This window comes from Staurois parvus, unplaced genomic scaffold (assembly GCF_062004578.1).
Source record: "Staurois parvus isolate SC_StPar_1 unplaced genomic scaffold, SC_StPar_1.0 ptg000009l, whole genome shotgun sequence".
In the NCBI taxonomy this organism is placed as follows: domain Eukaryota; kingdom Metazoa; phylum Chordata; class Amphibia; order Anura; family Ranidae; genus Staurois; species Staurois parvus.
The window spans coordinates 48704-66443 of record NW_028317805.1 but is presented as its reverse complement, the minus strand read 5'-3'; the positions used below and the strand labels follow the sequence as shown (position 1 = coordinate 66443).

General features: G+C 39.7%; 1 protein-coding gene across 3 annotated transcripts in view; it reads right to left on the bottom strand.

The window, feature by feature from the left end:
* Positions 1 to 17740, bottom strand: part of LOC149474197 (alpha-2-macroglobulin-like protein 1) — a 120040-nt gene that overhangs the window by 62223 nt on the left and 40077 nt on the right. For all 3 annotated transcript variants that reach the window (XM_089668831.1, XM_089668843.1, XM_089668840.1), the window contains exons 4-10: positions 11863 to 12025; positions 8944 to 8996; positions 6832 to 6852; positions 6014 to 6167; positions 5851 to 5935; positions 2325 to 2475; positions 154 to 268 (exon numbers count right to left, since the gene is read on the bottom strand). In XM_089668831.1, the coding sequence (XP_089524957.1) occupies positions 154 to 268; positions 2325 to 2475; positions 5851 to 5935; positions 6014 to 6167; positions 6832 to 6852; positions 8944 to 8996; positions 11863 to 12025 (742 nt within the window). The remainder of the gene's footprint in view (positions 1 to 153; positions 269 to 2324; positions 2476 to 5850; positions 5936 to 6013; positions 6168 to 6831; positions 6853 to 8943; positions 8997 to 11862; positions 12026 to 17740) is intronic.

Sequence of the window (17740 nt, the reverse complement as noted above, 5' to 3'; positions counted from 1 at the left end):
AAAATGTTTGAGCAATAACTCTGTGAATCCTTTCAGGGGGCTCCTTACCACCCACCTGTGGTTCATTTCTGTTGTTGGTATTACTCAAAACTTTCCAGAGAGGGCCAAACAATTATGCAACTCAAATGGAAACTTCCTATAATTTAGACATACCTGTCTCTTCCTCTGTAATATATGCAGATCCCTCCAATCTCATTTTTAGGCCACTCCTAGTTAGGTTAAAAGTGTCAGTTTTTGCCTCCACTGTGGAACATCCTGATGGATCCAACTTGAAAGACAGTCAGTCACATATCACTCAAAATTACACATATAGCAAAGGTCAGACAGGTATATGAAGGGTTCTCAATTCTACATATAAAACACTCCTGACACTCAAATCCAACCTTTCTCAACTGTTTTACCCCAGAGGGACTCATCATATAAATTGCAGGTCTCAGACCAGGATTTAAATAGCAGCTGGGACTGTTTACATTTGTTCAGTGGGTGGCAGGCATTAAGGTGAAAGTGATTTGGGTAGCTGAAAAGCCACTCAAGCACTTCTATAGCCCACTGAAGGTGCTACTATCTGGCCCAACTGCCCCCACCATGTATCTCAGGCTCCTTTGTCCCACCTGTGGACCCAGGACCACCATGGCAGGTGTTGTCAGTTAGATCAGAGGTAGACCGGCAAAAGTCCATTCACTGATTTCCCTTCAGTAGTTCAGCTGCTGTGACTGGGGAAGAAGCTAATGGTGCAACTCCTCAGTGAAGGCAGGGGAGATATTAAGGTTCTAACAGACAAAAATAAATTGCTGTCACAGCAAAATGCTATCTCATAGGGGGATATTGGTCCCCAATGGGATAGCAATAAAGAAGACTGTAAAACATTTAAAATTAACATAAAAATATCACTTTCAATGGGCCTCTGAACTTGCTAGGGAATTTTACCACTCCAAAAAGAGTTGATTCCCAAGCAAAGTCACATTTCCTTTTCCCTCCTACCGCATCATAGCCCTCTCTTTTTCTGGAAGTGTCTAATTACTTTCTGTGTTGGCCCAGCTCTTCTGCCCCTCCACTCACCTTCCTACATAACCTTTTATGTAGCAGGATGAGGGGCGAAGGCTAATACTATAGAGTATAATTTGAGATCAGATGACTCTGATTGAGTGATGACTGGAGCTGCTTACATCGTATCCAAGATGGCGGTACCCAGCAGCAGCCTCAGGCCTTTTGGATGTCTCCACAAAAGAAGCCTTGTAAATTGTAAATGTAAAGAGCATGCAAAAAATACATTGAAGCATAAGTATAACTAAAATTAAAAACAAAACAATTAGTACAAAGGATATAACTTACAGTCAGTAGGATGTGTCTTTTGTGCTGATTCATTGTGAAGATTTCTACTAAAATAAGAGGAATCAATACAAGGGACACATCCTACTGACTGTAAATTATGTCCCTTGCGCTGATTTCTCTGGGGAGTTTTTTTTTTTTTTTTTCATTTTAGCTTTTCTTTGGCTTTATATAGACATATATTGTTATGAAAGGTTGTTGTTTAAATGAATTGTATGTCAACAGGGTCTCTTTAAGGAGGACCATACCCTTCCAAATATAGAATCTCCTGTTGCATGCAACTCACCCACAAGTTGTATTTTGTTTACATTTTTTTTACATTTTTTGTGATTGCACTTCCAGATTTCTCAAGGCAGTGGTGGCGTAGCACCAGCTGCACCGATGCTCCGGGGAAGGCCATATCACCACTGTCTTCCCCGGAGATCTAGTTTCAAAGCTGCAGGACCTTCAAAATCTCATTAAATCTCATTAGATAATAAGGAAATTTATTACACACAAGGATAGTTGACTGTTCATGTCCAGAATTTGTAAATATGTCAACAGTCAGCTTCTGTTTTCGAGTTTCCTCTGCCAGCCACCAAAGATGCATGTCCGGAATCTCACCTAATCTCACAGGATCACACATAAACACACAATTACTCACAAAACCAATTGCGATGTATGTGTGAGATGTTGTGCATATGTCATCGGTGGACTGGCAAAGGGAACCTGGAAAAAGAAGTTGGCCACCAATGACGTTGTTTTTTCAAATAGCTAAGCAGGAGCAGTAGCAGGAGCTACGAGTAGGAGGACAAGGAAAGGAGAAAATAGTATATGTAAGTGTATACATTTTGGCTGAATTGTTTTAAATAGTGTTTAGGAAGGGTTGGGGGGGGAAGGGGGGCAAGGCTTTAATAAAATACGATATGTAAGCTTTCATAATGTTTAAAATCATGTCTTCTATTTATTACAAAATGAAAATTGTTAAGTATAATGAAAGTTTAATGTTACCTTACCTTCCCAGTGAAGTTTGCACAAATGGCATTCTGCGCATTTTGCACGTTTATAGCATCTCTATAATTCCAGTAGTTAAATATATATCGATCAATGTATTGACGACAAACTTCAATCCTATAACCTCCTTTTACTGGCTTTCCATAGGTGTATCTAAAAGAACAATCCATGGGATGTTTTAACTACAGAATACTGTCAGCTAGTAAATACAGTTGCAAGAAAAAGTATGTGAACCCCTTGGGATTACGTGGAGTTTTGCATGAATTGGGCATAAAATGTGCTCTGAACGTCATCTAAGTCAGAACAACAGAAGAACACAGTCTGATGAACATAATACTACACAAACATTAGATGTTGCCATGGTTTAATTGCACATAACATGTAAACATTCACAGTACAGGGAGGAAAAAGTATGTGAACCTTTGGACTTAATAACTGGTTGACCCTCCTTTGGCAGCAATAACCTCAACCAAACGTTTCCTGTAGTTGCAGACCAGACCTGCACAACGATCTGGAGTCATTTTGGACCACTCCTCTTCACAAAACTGTTTCAGTGTAGCAATATTCTTGGGATGTCTGGTGTGAATCGCTGTCTTAAAGTCATGCCACAGCATTTCAATCGGGTTGAGGTCAGGACTCTGACTGGGCCACTCCAGAAGGCGTATTCTGTGCTGTTGCAGCTATTGTTTTGTTGAATTACTTGTATGCTTTGGGTCATTGTCCTGTTGCATCACCCATCCTCTGCGGAGCTTCAGTTGGTGGACAGATGGTCATACGTTTTCCTGCAAAATGTCTTGATAAACTCTGGAATTCATTTTTCCATCAATGACAACAATCCCTCCAGGCCCTGAGGCAGCAAAGCAGCCCCAAACCATGATGCTCCCTTCGCCATGTTTTACAGTGGGGATGAGGTTTTGATGTTGGTGTGCTGTGCCTTTTTTTCTCCACACATAGTGTTGTGTGTTCTTCCCAAACAACTCAATCTTGGTTTCATCTGTCCACAGTATATTTTGCCAGTAGTGCTGTGGAACATCCAGGTGCTCTTTTGCAAACTTCAAACGTGCTGCAATATTCTTTTTGGAGAGCAATGGCTTCCTCCGTGGTGTCCTCCCATGTACTCCATTCTTGTTTAATGTTTTCCTTTTTGTAGATGTGTCAACAAAAATGTTAGCATGTGCCAGAGATTTCTGTAGATCTTTAGCTGACACTCTGGGATTCTTCTTTACCTCATGCAGCATTCTGCGCTGTGCTCTTGCAGTCATTTTTACAGGACGACCATGCCTAAGGAGAGTAGCAACAGTGCTAAACTTTCTCCGTTTGTAGACAGTCTGTCTTACCGTGGACACATGAACATCAAGGCTTTTGGAGATACTTTTGTAACCCTTTCCAGCTTCATGCAAGTCAACAATTCTTGATCGTAGGTCTTCTGAGAGCTCTTTTCTGCGAGGCATGGTTCACATCAGACAGTGTTTCTTGAAACCAGTAAACCCAAAACAGGTGTGTGTTTTTTAAGGGCAGGACAGCTGTCAGCAACACATCCAATATCATCACACTGATTGGAGTCAAGGTTGGCTCACTCCTGGCTCCAATTAGCTCTGGGAGAAGTCATTAAGCTAGGGCCTCACATACTTTTTCCTCCCTGCACTGTGAATGTTTACATGTTATGTGCAATTAAACCATGGCAACATCTAATGTTTGTGTAGTATTATGTTCAGCAGACTGTGTTCTTCTATTGTTGTGACTTAGATGACGTTCAGAGCACATTTTATACCCAATTCATGCAAAACTCCACGTAATCCCAAGGGGTTCACATACTTTTTCTTGCCACTGTATATGGTAACAAGTGTTAAAATAAATTTCCAATATTAAAGCCCAGTTAAACCCCAGAAAAAAAGTCTACCAATAGCTTCCGAGTGCATTACAACTCAGTGTCGCACACCTCCTATAGCCACTTCCTGTTCACATGCACTTGCTCTACAGTGTTCAAGATTGGCTTCCTATTGGTGACAGAGGTGGAAGTTACCTGCCCAATGAGTGTCACACAGTGTCAGGAAAGGCCTGCCCATAGTGCAGGTGAAGCTCCACAGTGCACAAATATGCGCATGCGCAGAGTCCTTGCAAGCCAAGTGGGCATGTGGGCATGCGCTTGTCACTAATGCTGGCGACAAAAGGGCTATTTAAACTGTCTGCTGTGTTTGTCTCATTGCCGTATGGTCTTTTCCCCCTGCTCGTGTTCCTGACTTCTGTGATTGATTCCCGTTGCCAAAACCAGCCTGTTCCTGTTCTCTGCTTGATTGCTTCCTGCCCTGACTTCTGGCCTGTCCTCGGATTATTCTTCTGCCTGCTCCTGTCTGATTGACCTCCTGTTATTGAACCCGGCCTGTGATCCGACTATTCTCCTGCCTGCCGTTTAAGCCTGATCTGTCTCGTCAATACCGAACCCGGCTTGTCTGACTCTGCTTCTCAGTACACGGTGCTCCAACACCCATCCATCCTGCACGGCTACATCTGCATCCTACTCGTCCCTGCAACTCATCAGCCATCTGCTGCTACCGGACTGATCCCAGGCACTCATACCCCACCGTGCACCTGCGACTGCTGTCTCACCATCAGTGGTCCTTGAGCCAGAGTTGTACGAGAAGTCTGCCTCTTCACGTCAGGCTCACTACCCAGGTACGTGACACACAGCTGCTTATAGTCCCCATAAGGCTCATGCGCAGCAGAGTAACAACCCAGGAGAACAATTGGAGGACAAAGACAGAACATTGCCAACAGGATATGACTGAAACAAGACCTCCATAGCAGAATCATCGGGTTTTATTTTCATGAAAACTTCAATTTAAAAAACCAAACATTTCTTCTGAAATGACATGAACATGTTAAATAATGTACAGGATTTTAGTGAATGGGGTTAGAGCTTCTTTAATAAACTTTAGAAATGTGATAAAAACAACCCTTGCAGTGTGGCTCCCCTGCACTGGAAGGGTTAAATGCTCATTATGTCTAGGCATACCCAGATGGGGTGCTTTGGGCTACATTAAAATGCTTGCCCCACCACAAACAATACAGAGTTAATAACCTTGCAATGTCAATGATGATTCAGACACCCCAGTCACAAACCTGGAGTGTTCCAGAGTAAGGAGTCAGGTAGGTATTTACTAGTTCAGCTTCCCCCTAGACTAAAAGAGCATTAACCCTTTCAGTGTGGGGGGGCCAAAACAAGGGTTATTTTTGCCACATTCCCAGAGTTCAGATTTATTGACGCTTTGAATTTCCAGCATATTTGTAAGTACGATGTGTTAATGATTTTTTTTTACACCATTAATTGCTTCTAGGAGTAGAAAAAAAATGCTCATAAGCTGCTAGGAGCTTAAAAATAAGCTAATGTGCATGGAGCCTAAATCACAGTTGGAAACTGAACTCTGATAATTGGCTGAATAAAAAATAAGTAAATGATTCAGAAATTATGTATCTTTTTATACATACTCTGGCACTTGAAAAGGTTTTAGATCTTTTAAATGGCCTCACCTGCCACATATTTTGATTGGAAACGTTTTTCTGTTTAAAAGAACTACTTCGGGGAACTGGAAGTTGACCTCAAATTTTGGAAGCACTGCAGGGACAGAAGAAAACCAAGTTATGTTTTTGGAAATAAGCAGCAAACACAAACTACAGAAAGGATGTAACTCACCATATTCCTCCACAGTAAAGGTCTGGGTTGTATCCTTCAGTCGGATGGTGTATAGCCCCAGTGAAGGTTCAGAGGACAGGGGAAAGGAAAAATCAGCCAATCCCTGGCTTAGAGTTACATTAATCCATTGACCAATCAGATTCTTTCCTGGATCCTAAAAGAAACACAGGCTGAAAACAACTTTATTTATAATGTTACTTGCATGGCTAGCTGCATATATATATATATATATATATATATATGCATTTGTAATATAGGGAAAAGGTAATTTGCCACTTGCCTACTTCGTTAGACTCCAAGATCTGGGTATCATTTTTGAAGCCGAGGCCCTATTGTATCATGAGCTTGAGTTTCACAGTTCTAACTGATTTCTGGGGTAGATTTTCTACAAACATGCTTGTGGACAACTCCCTGCATCAGCAGGAAAAGGAGATGAAAAACCAAACTAAAAATATGACTTTCATTTGTAAATCCAGATTGGGAACCTGGGAAGGATGAGGTAAGGGTTGACAAGCACAAATCTAAACACCCTCTGACATTTAGGCAAAAGGCAGCCATTTTATTTAGCTTTTTTTGCAAACTTCTTAATGCAGGACAGTAAAGTCCAATGGAGAAAAAAAATCTCCAGTAGTACATGTTGGTTTTAATATTCTTATAATTGATAGCATGAATGGAAATGTATAATTATATTTTCTTTACTACACAGTCATTACCCCTTGTAATTTCCAAGCACATCCTCCTATTTTAATGTGAAATAATTGCAGTGAAATTATTATATGTTAAGCTTACCTAAAGTCTACATAAAATACCATAATTACCTGCAATTCAACAATTGGAAGCTGAAAAACAAATAAGAATTTAATGATTAGACATGTGCTTCTTTCATCTCCTTTGTTATTTTCCTTTTAACAAGCACAACAATAAACAATCACAATGCTGACAAATTATTAAGTTTATGATAGCTTAAAATATCCTATAAAATAATTTTGATGCATCCAAAATAGTAATATAAAATATGCAAATTATCCTTCATGTTCCAACTTGACACTAAACAGATGAGTTTAAAATGCAGTTAGAGATCTTTGCTAGTTTAGATTAAAATAAACCAGAAGTAAAGTCAAGTTCGGGGTCTTGGAGCCTTGATTGAGTTACAGGACTGATATAAAGAACCTCTTGTGTTCTGCCTATGACCTTATATCCCACTAATCCAATACTTCATGCACACAGTTAAGCTCCCCCATGTATCACATATATTGGCCCTGGAATTTCTCTTTGATCAATATTTGAAGGAGGAATGGTTCTTGCAGACCAACCAAAAATCAGATTTTCCCATTTATTTGTCAAATATTTGTTGTTCTGGGCACAACACACATTTCATCCCTCAGTCTCTGAAACCTGGAGTCCCAGGTGCTCTTTTTTCTACGGAGTATTTTTTTAATAGATAAACTGCTGCAAAAATGTCAGCTACAGGAATACAGTTTAAATAATGGAGGAGTTTTATAAACTTAAATAAGGAAAGACATATTTTGTTTGATTTTATCAGCTTTGGAAAAATATATAAAGTAAATTCTGCCAGTTTCTAGACATTGGGGGAATTAGCAAAGAGTAATACAGGCATAAAGCCTGCACCACTTTTCTAATCTGAGAACACAGAGCAGATCCTGTTCCTAATTAACAAAAGGGGCATAAGTCAATTTGTTAATTACAAATGTGTTTGGTACGAGCTGCCTGCTCAATTTTTCTATGCTATGTCTGCACAAAGGACTTTTCCACCCATTAAATTGTTAAGTTCCTTGATGGCTATAAAACAGTTGTCTCTACCAGTAAAATCTGGAGAGAAACACAATTTAAAATTATAAATTTAAAATTATTCACCATGCCTAAACTCATTACCTTGTGACCAACTCAAAGCCAACACGACCAAGATTACCTAGCTGTCCCAAATGCAATCAGTCTAAACCTACCTTGTCCCATTTCATATGGTATTGCCCCAAAATAGCTAGTTTCTGGACACAAGTGAGACTATATATTTAATCCATCACATGGATAACTCTTTCTGTTGATCCACTTTTATGATTATTTAGCTATCAAGACCAACATCTGAAAGCCACTAAATCAGCTAAGGAGCGTGACCAGAAATAGATCCACATTTGTCTCCTGGCAGCTAAGAGATGAATCATGAAAAAGTGGGCTGTCCCTCTGATACATACCATCTCCAGTGTTAAATCGTCTATCCGCTATATATTCTCCAATGAAAAATTAAATGCGTAACTTAACCCAGATGCAGAATATTCAGAAATTTTTCACAAATGGGAAACTTACATAGAGGCTACCTACACAAAGTAGGAAGTGGAACAAATCCTTCACCCATTCTGCTTCACCAAATGGTTCCTCAGTCAGCAACTCCTAAACCCTTCTGAAGATTCAACTCCTTCTCCAGCTGCTGTGCAGTCTTCTCCCAAAGCGTATACTTTCTCTTAGCTTATTAGTTTATAAGCTGCTTGCTACTCCCATGCTTTCTCTCTCTAAGTCACCGAGAGTTTCTTGAGCATTAATTAGGCATCAGTCTATTTTGGTATCCATCCTGAAGATATTTACTCCAGTGGGATTTATTACCCTGTTGTACCTAATTATTTTTATGTTGCTACAGTTAGTCATTTCCTTTTCAATACTTAAGCCCTCCATGCTTCCAGGCTCTACTGAATCACTCAGTCTCATTTGTCACCCTTTAATTTGTGAGGGGAGGGCTTAGGCATTTCCCTTGGATGCTCTATGTTTTTTGACTCTTGTTGTCTACTGAACAAAAGATTTAAGTCTGTGATAGCTCAAAGCTGTATTATTCTTTTGTATGTTTAATATTGTGAAAACTTTTTTCTTCCTAATAAAATATTCACATTGATATTTGGCCCATTGCTGCCCTTTTATCTTACCAAACTTTGTCCAGGTTGAAGATTTGCATTAATTGCCACCACTCTAAATTTCACTGTTGATGGAAAAAATATAAGAAAAACAATCAGAATATAGGTTGGATACAGCTGCAATCCAATGAAAATAGCACATCTGATAGGGTCTGGCAGAGATGAAAGGCACCAACATTGGCAATCAGCTACTTTTACAAATAGTGTACACTACTGGTATAATTAGGAAGCAGGGGCGGACTGACAACTCATGGGGCCCCCAGGCAATAGGAGATCATGGGGCCCCTGTGTCCATGCCCAAACTCAAAAAAGCCTATGAAAAAGGTATCAGGGGCATCTCATGGGGCCCCCTACTGACCCCGGGCCCTCGGGCAGTCCCTGAGTTTCCAAATGGTCAGTCCGCCCCTGCTAGGAAGATTAGTGATGTGAGGAAAGTTTTCATGGTTGGGTCTAGGATAATAAAAAACAGTTTCTGTAAGTTCATTTCACCCTTAAAAACCTACATAAAATCCATTAATTTTACCCATTAACCCAAATGCATTTGTACCCAAATAGTAAAATTAACAAAATCTCCTGATTTGTATCAAAAGGTTGGCGCATGAAAACTTTAAATTGTATTCATTGTTACACTCTTTGTTCATAACTACATTGTAAGAATACATCATATATTTTGTTTCAGCTTTTATAAAAGAATCAATAGTTTACCCCTTGATTTGAACCAATGGACTATGTATGTATGTATGAACTGAAGGGAACCCAAAACCCAAAGATCAATATGCCACAAAGGAAGAAAAGGGATGAAGATTCACCTCAGGTAATATGGTAAATATGGTAAACATTTCATCCAAAAAACAAGCCCTTTATGGATTAAACCACAGAAAACTTAAAGCCAAAACCCAAAAGGGAAAGTTCTGGTTTAACGACTGGTCCCCTGCTTCCCGTTAAGGATTGACACGTTTGAGGAGTGTGTGTGTGGGGGGGAACGAGTACCTGATTTTAAAAGGTACCCGCTCCCACTTCCTCTCCAACTGCCTAGGCAATCTGAACTAGAAGTCTTCCCCCCCCCCAGTCTGAGCAGTGCTGCTCGCACATGTGCAGTGGGCACCCGGCTGTAACAGCTTACCCACACTTAAAATGCTGGTGCAGAGTACAGAGGATGAAATACTAGAATGAAGGCACAGTAATTGAATACAATTCCACATAAGTGAAAACCCTCTGCGTTCCTATGCCAGTGTACTAGCTGCCAGTACCAAATGAATATATCATTAAAGCAACATTAAAATATGTTAATACAGTGCTCAATACTCTTCACTCCTTGGTTATATCCCCTCTTGACTACTACAACTCCCTCCTCACTTGCCTACCTTTACACAAGCTACCCCCCCTTCAGTCTATTATGAATGCTGCTGCTAGACTTATATACCTTACTAACTGATCCATGACTGCTGCCCCTCTCTGCCAATCTCTTCATTGGCCCAATGTATAATATTCAAAAAACTAACCACAATGTATAACAACTCACTTTCACAACTCTGCCCAAGTTACATCCCCAACCTCATCTGCAGATATCGCCAAAATCATCCTCTCCATTCTTCCAAAGACATCTTGCTCTCCAGCTCCCTTTTTACCTCTTCCCATGCTCACCTCCAGGACTTTTCCAGAACTTCTCTTTTAGTCTGGAACTCTCTACCGCAATATGTCCAATCAGCTCCTACTCTTCCTACTCTATCCCTCTTTAGGAGATCCTTGAAAACTCATTTATTCAGGGAAGCCAACCCCACTTCCACCTAAGAACTGTATTTGAGTTACCTACATCAGATCATCCCCTGCAGCTATTACCTTTTGTACCACCTCCCCCTCCCTTTAGATTGTAAGCTCCATGAGCAGGACCCTTCTATTCCTTCTGTATTCAACTGCGTTGTAATTGTACTGTCTCCCTTTCAATTGTAAAGCACTGTGCAATCTGTTGACGCTATATAAATCCTGTAAAATAATAATCATCATAATAATAATAATACAACTAGCAACCAAAATAATTTACCAGCACAAATCTCCTACTTTTTAAAATCTCAGAACAAAACAAAAACAGTAATAATAATAATAATAATAATAATAATAAAAAAATACTGTAGTGATTAAACTAAAATTGTCCGTTTTGGTATCCTACAAGAAATTTTTCTGTGTTTGTCACTTCGGATAATTTTGCATGAACTGTTATGATTGGCTCTCATAAGTTATGTACTAGTGATCACATTTTCGTATGATCGCTTTGAAAGTGGTATTTTTCATCCGATTTTCTCATCATGTGTACTAGGTATTAAGGAATCATTCCTATTCTGTCTTTGAAGGATATATTCATGTACAGAGTTTAGGAAGGGGGAGACAAACTTCGACCTTCTAGCTGTTCCATGACATGTAGGGACATGTAGTTGTGCAACAGTTGGAGGGTTGAAGTTCATTTACCCCTGGTTTACTAAGTGCCTGGGAAGACTTACTCACATAATATACTAACGTGTACAGATAATTTTCAATAAACTGAAAATGGACGTCCCCCTGTCTCGAAACAAAAAGAGGTTCAACATCTTATTCTCAAAAGTACAAACTATCACAACAAATTAGCAAAACACAGGAGGTAAAATTGTTAATGAATGGTGTTTAAGATAAAAGTACATCTTTTACTGAAAAGAGGTCTAACATTAAATAATTTTTTCACCTGGTATGCAGTATTTGGACATGTAAATTTGATGACTGATAATTGATAAGTTGTGCATATAGTATTTTGTTGACCTGTCATGGACAAGCAGTGATGCTATTCCTGGTGTGTTGGTTAGTTGGCATACTGCACAGATGATGGAGGAAAAGGCAGTGAGGACTGGTGTTTGTTGACTTGTTAGACAGATCAGACCCTTACCAAATCCAGTTATCCCTTACCTGTCTGTCCTGGCTTATACACTGCCTTGTCTGTTTGAACCAGAATACGATGTTCGCTCTTCTTCACAGTAACTTTACTGCTTTTTCTTATAGACTCTTCAGCATTCTGAATAGAAACTGACAGCTTGGCTTCTTTATCATTGCTTAAAGAAGGATCTGTAATCTGAAGTGCAGAAGAGAGGTCACTAATTACTGAGGATGTACTCAAATTGTGAGCCTATATTCCTGCCTAGAAATAATAGTTATAGATCTCTTATTTATATGAATATTAATGGTTCAGGCTTGTTAAACATGAGCATATTGCATTTAAACTCACTAAGCACACATCAACCTTCTGACAAGTAGTCCTATTGTAGGAATCATCTGCCCTCTACTGTCTGTATTTGTAAATAGTTTTGCTGTTTATCACACAGTTAATTAAGTATAGCACTTTTTCTGGGCGTTTGGGTTGGAAACCCCAGGAGGAAGGAAGTAGAGAGAGAAAGAGAGAGACGAGCTGAGACCACATGTCCCCATGGAAGAAGCAAGGATTATTAGGCATGTGTTAATATGTTATTAGTTTACTATTGTTGCTCTTAGCTTGCAGATATATATATATATATATAGATATATATATACAGTGTTCAGCATAAATGAATACACCCCAACAGATTTGTCAGAAAACCTTTAATTTCTTTTCAGAATCAACATTTTCTATGGGACACTATACTACACAATACTCCCAATGCAGGCCATTGATTGTAAACAAGATGTGTTAATTTGCACACACAAACATGTATTTTTCCTAACAAATTAATTCAAAACCATGTTGCAAAAATGAATACACCCCAGTGAATGTCTTAGGAGCAAAGCTAAATATTAGACAACAAAATCCTAATTTACAAGAATTCAACTACAGGTGAGTTGAATTATTCATTAAACAGGTGTCCAGATGATTATAAAAGGGCGTTACTTAACAAAGAAAACCCCTTCCCATTTCATTCTGTCAGCAATGGCACCACATGGAAGAGAAATGTCACAAGGCCTGAGATAATAAGAGAAATAATTTCTTTACACAAGAAAAGTGAAGGCTACCAGAAGATCAGCAAAGCTTTACTTATCAGTCAGAATACTGTAACAAAAGTGATTCAAAAATTTAACAAAGATGGAACTGCAACCATCTTACAGAGACGTCCAGGCCATCCACAGAAGTTAACACGTCGACAGGAGCATTTTCTGATGAGAAGGGTTGAAGAAAATCACCATGCAAGTTCACTGCAGTTAGCTAAAGAAGTAGAAAGCCAAACTGGGGTGATTGTTTCCTGTGACACAATACGACGTACACTGTAGAGGAATGGCATTCATGAGTATCGTCCACGAAGGAAGCTTCTCCTAAAGCCCATGCACAAAAAAGTCTGCCTAGAATTTGCCAGGGCCCATGCTGAAAAAGAAGAATACTACTGGGACTCTGTACTCTGGAGTGATGAGACCAAGATAAATGTTTTCGGAACTGATAGCTTCAAAACTGTATCGTGAATGCGAGGAGTACAAAGAAAAATGCATGGTGCCTATAATAAAACATGATGGTGGCAGTGTCCTTCTGTGGGGCTGCATGAGTGTTGCTGGTGTCGGGGAGCTGCATTTCATTGATGGTATCATGAATTCTCACACGTGCTGCTCTATATTGAAAGAGAAAATGCTACCATCACTCTGTGCCCTTGGTTGTCGTGCACTTTTCCAGCATGACAATGATCCAAAACACAGGGCCAAATGTTTTCATTGCTGTAGAAAAACAGGGTGAAAGTGTTTGAGTAACCAAGTATGTCATCTGATGTGAACTCATCGAACACCTATGGGGAATTGTGAAGAGACATGTTGAGCATCACTCTTAATCCAGCATCCAGGCTCTAAAATTCTTGAAGAATGGAAAAAGATAGATGTTGCAGTACGTTGCCAACTTGTTCAGTCCATGCCAAGAAGACTTGATGCTGTCCTTACAAATCATGGAGGTCATACAAAATACTAGCTGTAGTAGTTTTTGTTGTGGGGTGTATTCATTTTTGCATCAACTAATTTGAGTAAAACTGAAGATTTTGCAATCTCGGTTATATTATTTCCCTTACTTTCATGTAATGAGCTAAACAAGTGCTCTATGAAACTCAGTTTTGTCAAACCTTTGGAAATTGTGCTTGTGTACATTGAGATATTGTCTTACTTTTTAAAGGGGGTGTGCTCATTTATGGTGAGCACTATATATATATATATATATATATATATATATACATAGCCAAAGTATTGGCACCACCTGCATTTCTGTCAAATAATGCACCACTTCGCCCAGAAAATTGTTGCAATCACAAATGTTTAGGAATTCTCATGTTTGTTGTTTCTTTTGTTTGTATTTGTATGACAGAAAAAAGTGGAGAAACAAAAAGACAAATCTGACACATTCCACCCAAACCTCCAAAAATGGACTGGACAAATTGTTGGTATTAATATCAATCTAATATTTAGTAGCATACCCCTTGGAAAAAGTAACTGAAATCAATTGTTTCCTGTAACATTCAATTAGTTTACTTTGATTAGACCACTGACTAATGTCCCAGAAAGGAAATCTCTCCTGTCCTGCCCTATGGAGGCACTGTCAACTTTATTATCAAATTTTTTCCACTTAGAAAGTTCTGGTGTTTCCCATAACCACCACCCCCCCCCCCCCCCCCTCCAAAAAAAAAAAGGAGGGCTATATTATATTTCATTTTGGTCATTCTGTATCTGGGTATTTACTAGCTAAATGCACTGTCTGGTCTGTATATTTTCATACTAACGTTGTACATTTATATGGTTACTGTATTTATCTGTTGTACTTTATCTGTATGATTCCCTGGAGTTTATTTATTAAAACTGGAGAGTGCAAAACCAGGCTCACTTCTGCATAGAAACCAATCAGCTTCTAGGTTTTATTGCCAAAGTTTAACTGAACAAGCTGAGGTAAGGCTGACCATGCACTATACAATTTTCTTGAGAATTTTGCTTTAGCTTTACCAAAAACCATATAATATGAGATCAAACCTAAACAACACTTTCACTTGTATCCAATTAGGCAGGCCTTTTCACTACATAGTTGAAGGTAAATCTAAAGAAAATTGGGCAGAAATTGGACAGAAAATTGTATAATGTATGCGCAGCCTTAGAAGCTGATTGGTTTCAATGCAGAAGAGAGCCTGACTTTGCTCTCTCTAACTTTAGTAAATAAACCCCACTACATTGTATTGTATTTGCCAAGCTCGTCATTCATCTGGTGCTGTGGGGATTTTGCAGCCTACTAATTAGTTATTACTTTTCTTTATATGCTTTTGTAATCTCTGATGAATCTGGTTACCAATGTAAGCCTATACTATCATTATTAGTTACATAGTTAGTGTGGCTGAGAAAAGACAAAAAGTTCATCCAGTTCAACCATTACAAAAAAAAAAGTTATAATCCTATACCCACAGTTGATCCAGAGGAAGGCAAAAAACCCAGCAAAGCATGATTCTATTTGCTCCTGCAGGGAAAAAAATTCCTTCCTGACCCCCCGAGAAGCAATCGGATATTTCCTGGATTAACTTTACCTATAAATGTTTGTATCCAGTTATTATTAGTAGCATAGAGCCCATATTTAATATAAGTATAGGTTTCTCCTTGTCTGCTTATTGATATATTTTGTACATGGAGATACTGTATATTCTGATGTGGAGTCTGATAGTGCAGGCAGATCTTTGCTGTGTAGGCTGTGAGTCCAGGAGTACCCTAACACTGAAAGGCCGGTCAAAAGCTCCTTTCACATGGGGCAGACCTGTCAGTGGATCCACTTGCTCAGCAGCGGATCTCTGCACTGATCCCCACTCAGCAAGCTGATGCAAGGTCTGCGTCTGCTCCATTGCTGCAGAGCAGACACAGACACAGCCCACTGTCCTCCATGGGCAGTCGAATGGAAACGGACTGCCTGTCTGTTTCCATCCGACTGCCATCCCATCCAATCCGATGGACGGAAGGGGAATGGATCCCCAATCTGTCTCTTTTTGGCGGATTGGATTGGATGTTGGCGAGGATAAATGGACACATATCTGTTTACACTCACCGTTCCGTAGAGGAGAATAGAGGTTCCAGCCGAAGAACAGGCAGGCGGACCCGATCGGATCGTCCATGTGAAGGGGGCCTAACATTCTGTAATTATTAAGTGCCTAGTCAGCTGCAGGACCTTGCTAAATTAACCTTTTTCTGTGATAAAATGCTTTAGGTCTTTAGAATATATGTGAGTATATTGATGTATATATAATAAATGCTTTTATGAAACAATTTCACACTGAGATTTCTTTCTTTAGTGGTGATCTAGCCATCTTTCCTGGATTCCGGGAGCGGTCTCACATACAGGCAGTGGAGGATAACGTCTCTAGGTTTCACTCATGGTCAATTCACACTGACTTGCTCTAAAATATATGGATAATGGATATACATTTCCATCCATTTTAGTCATGTGCTGACATCTGTTGACATACATTTTGATGTCCGTTGACATATATTTTACATGCATTAAAGCATACTACACTTTCCAAGAATATCCTGTGCATTGCATTGACATCTGCTTACATCTGCTTGCATCCACTAACATCCACTGCATTGTGCTAGAATGCATACATGTTGCATTTTAGCGCAACACAGGTCAACACAATGCTATGGTGTGAATAGAACACATTGGAAATTATTGTTTTTTAGATGTTCTTGTCTTGAAATGTGCTAAAATGCAGGTCAATGCACTGGTGTGAAATGGCCCTCAAGCTGTTTTAGCCTTTCTTGAGAAAAGCCAGGCATGTTGTATTGGTGAGTGTGATTCCTATTGTGTAGTGAAGGGAGGACTATGGATTAGTGGTGACTGAAAGGATCTAGATAACCTCCATTTTGTTAATGTACGCCATTTTAAGTATTAAGTTAGCTTTTTGCAGATATATTAGAAATTTAATGAAACTGTTTTAGTTGTTCAAGGATGTATCAACAGAAGCTAACATGACCCTGACAATGTCTTTGTCTGGTTCAGTGGTCGGCAAGCCGCGGCTCGCGAGCCACATGCGGCTCTTTACACACTTTAATGCGGCTCTTCTGTGTGCCGGGCGCCCGCTCCCCTCCCTCCTCTCGGGCGGCCGCCCCAAAAGTCAGGACTCTGCAGCTAGCCCAGCAATGGGCAAACTACGGCCCGGCGGACCTTTTAATCCGGCCCGCGGAGCGTGGCAAACATTGGCTGTCAGGATGTAGGCGGGGCAGCGTGACGAACTCCTCTCCTCTCACAGTCCGCCCTGAAGACCGGAACGGCGCGGGAACACGGCGAGAGGAACGCGCGGAGCAAAGGTAAGTGAATTGACACAATATGGGGAATGAATTACTATAGGGGGGATGAATTACTATATGGGGATGAATTACTATATGGGGGATGAATTACTATAGGGGGGATGAATTACTATATGGGGGATTAATTACTATATGGGGGATGAATTACTATGGGGGATGAATTACTATATGGGGGATGAATTACTATATGGGGGATGAATTACTATATGGGGGATGAATTACTATGGGGGATGTATTTTCAGTTTTAAAAATGTGGCTCTCCAAATAAATTTCAATCGTGGTTTTGGCGAGATTTGGCTCAGTTGAAAAAAAAGATTGCCCATCACTGGTCTGGTTGTTTCTCAGAAAGCTAGCCAAAACAATTTGTACCAAGAAATGTATATGTCATGTTTCATGTAGTTAGCTCATGATGGAAATTTACAAGTTACAGTTTAGAAACTCGCTCCCCCCCTTTACTTTTCTGTATTTTATATAATCTTAGTAATGTCTAATAAACTTTGAACATCTCTGAACATAA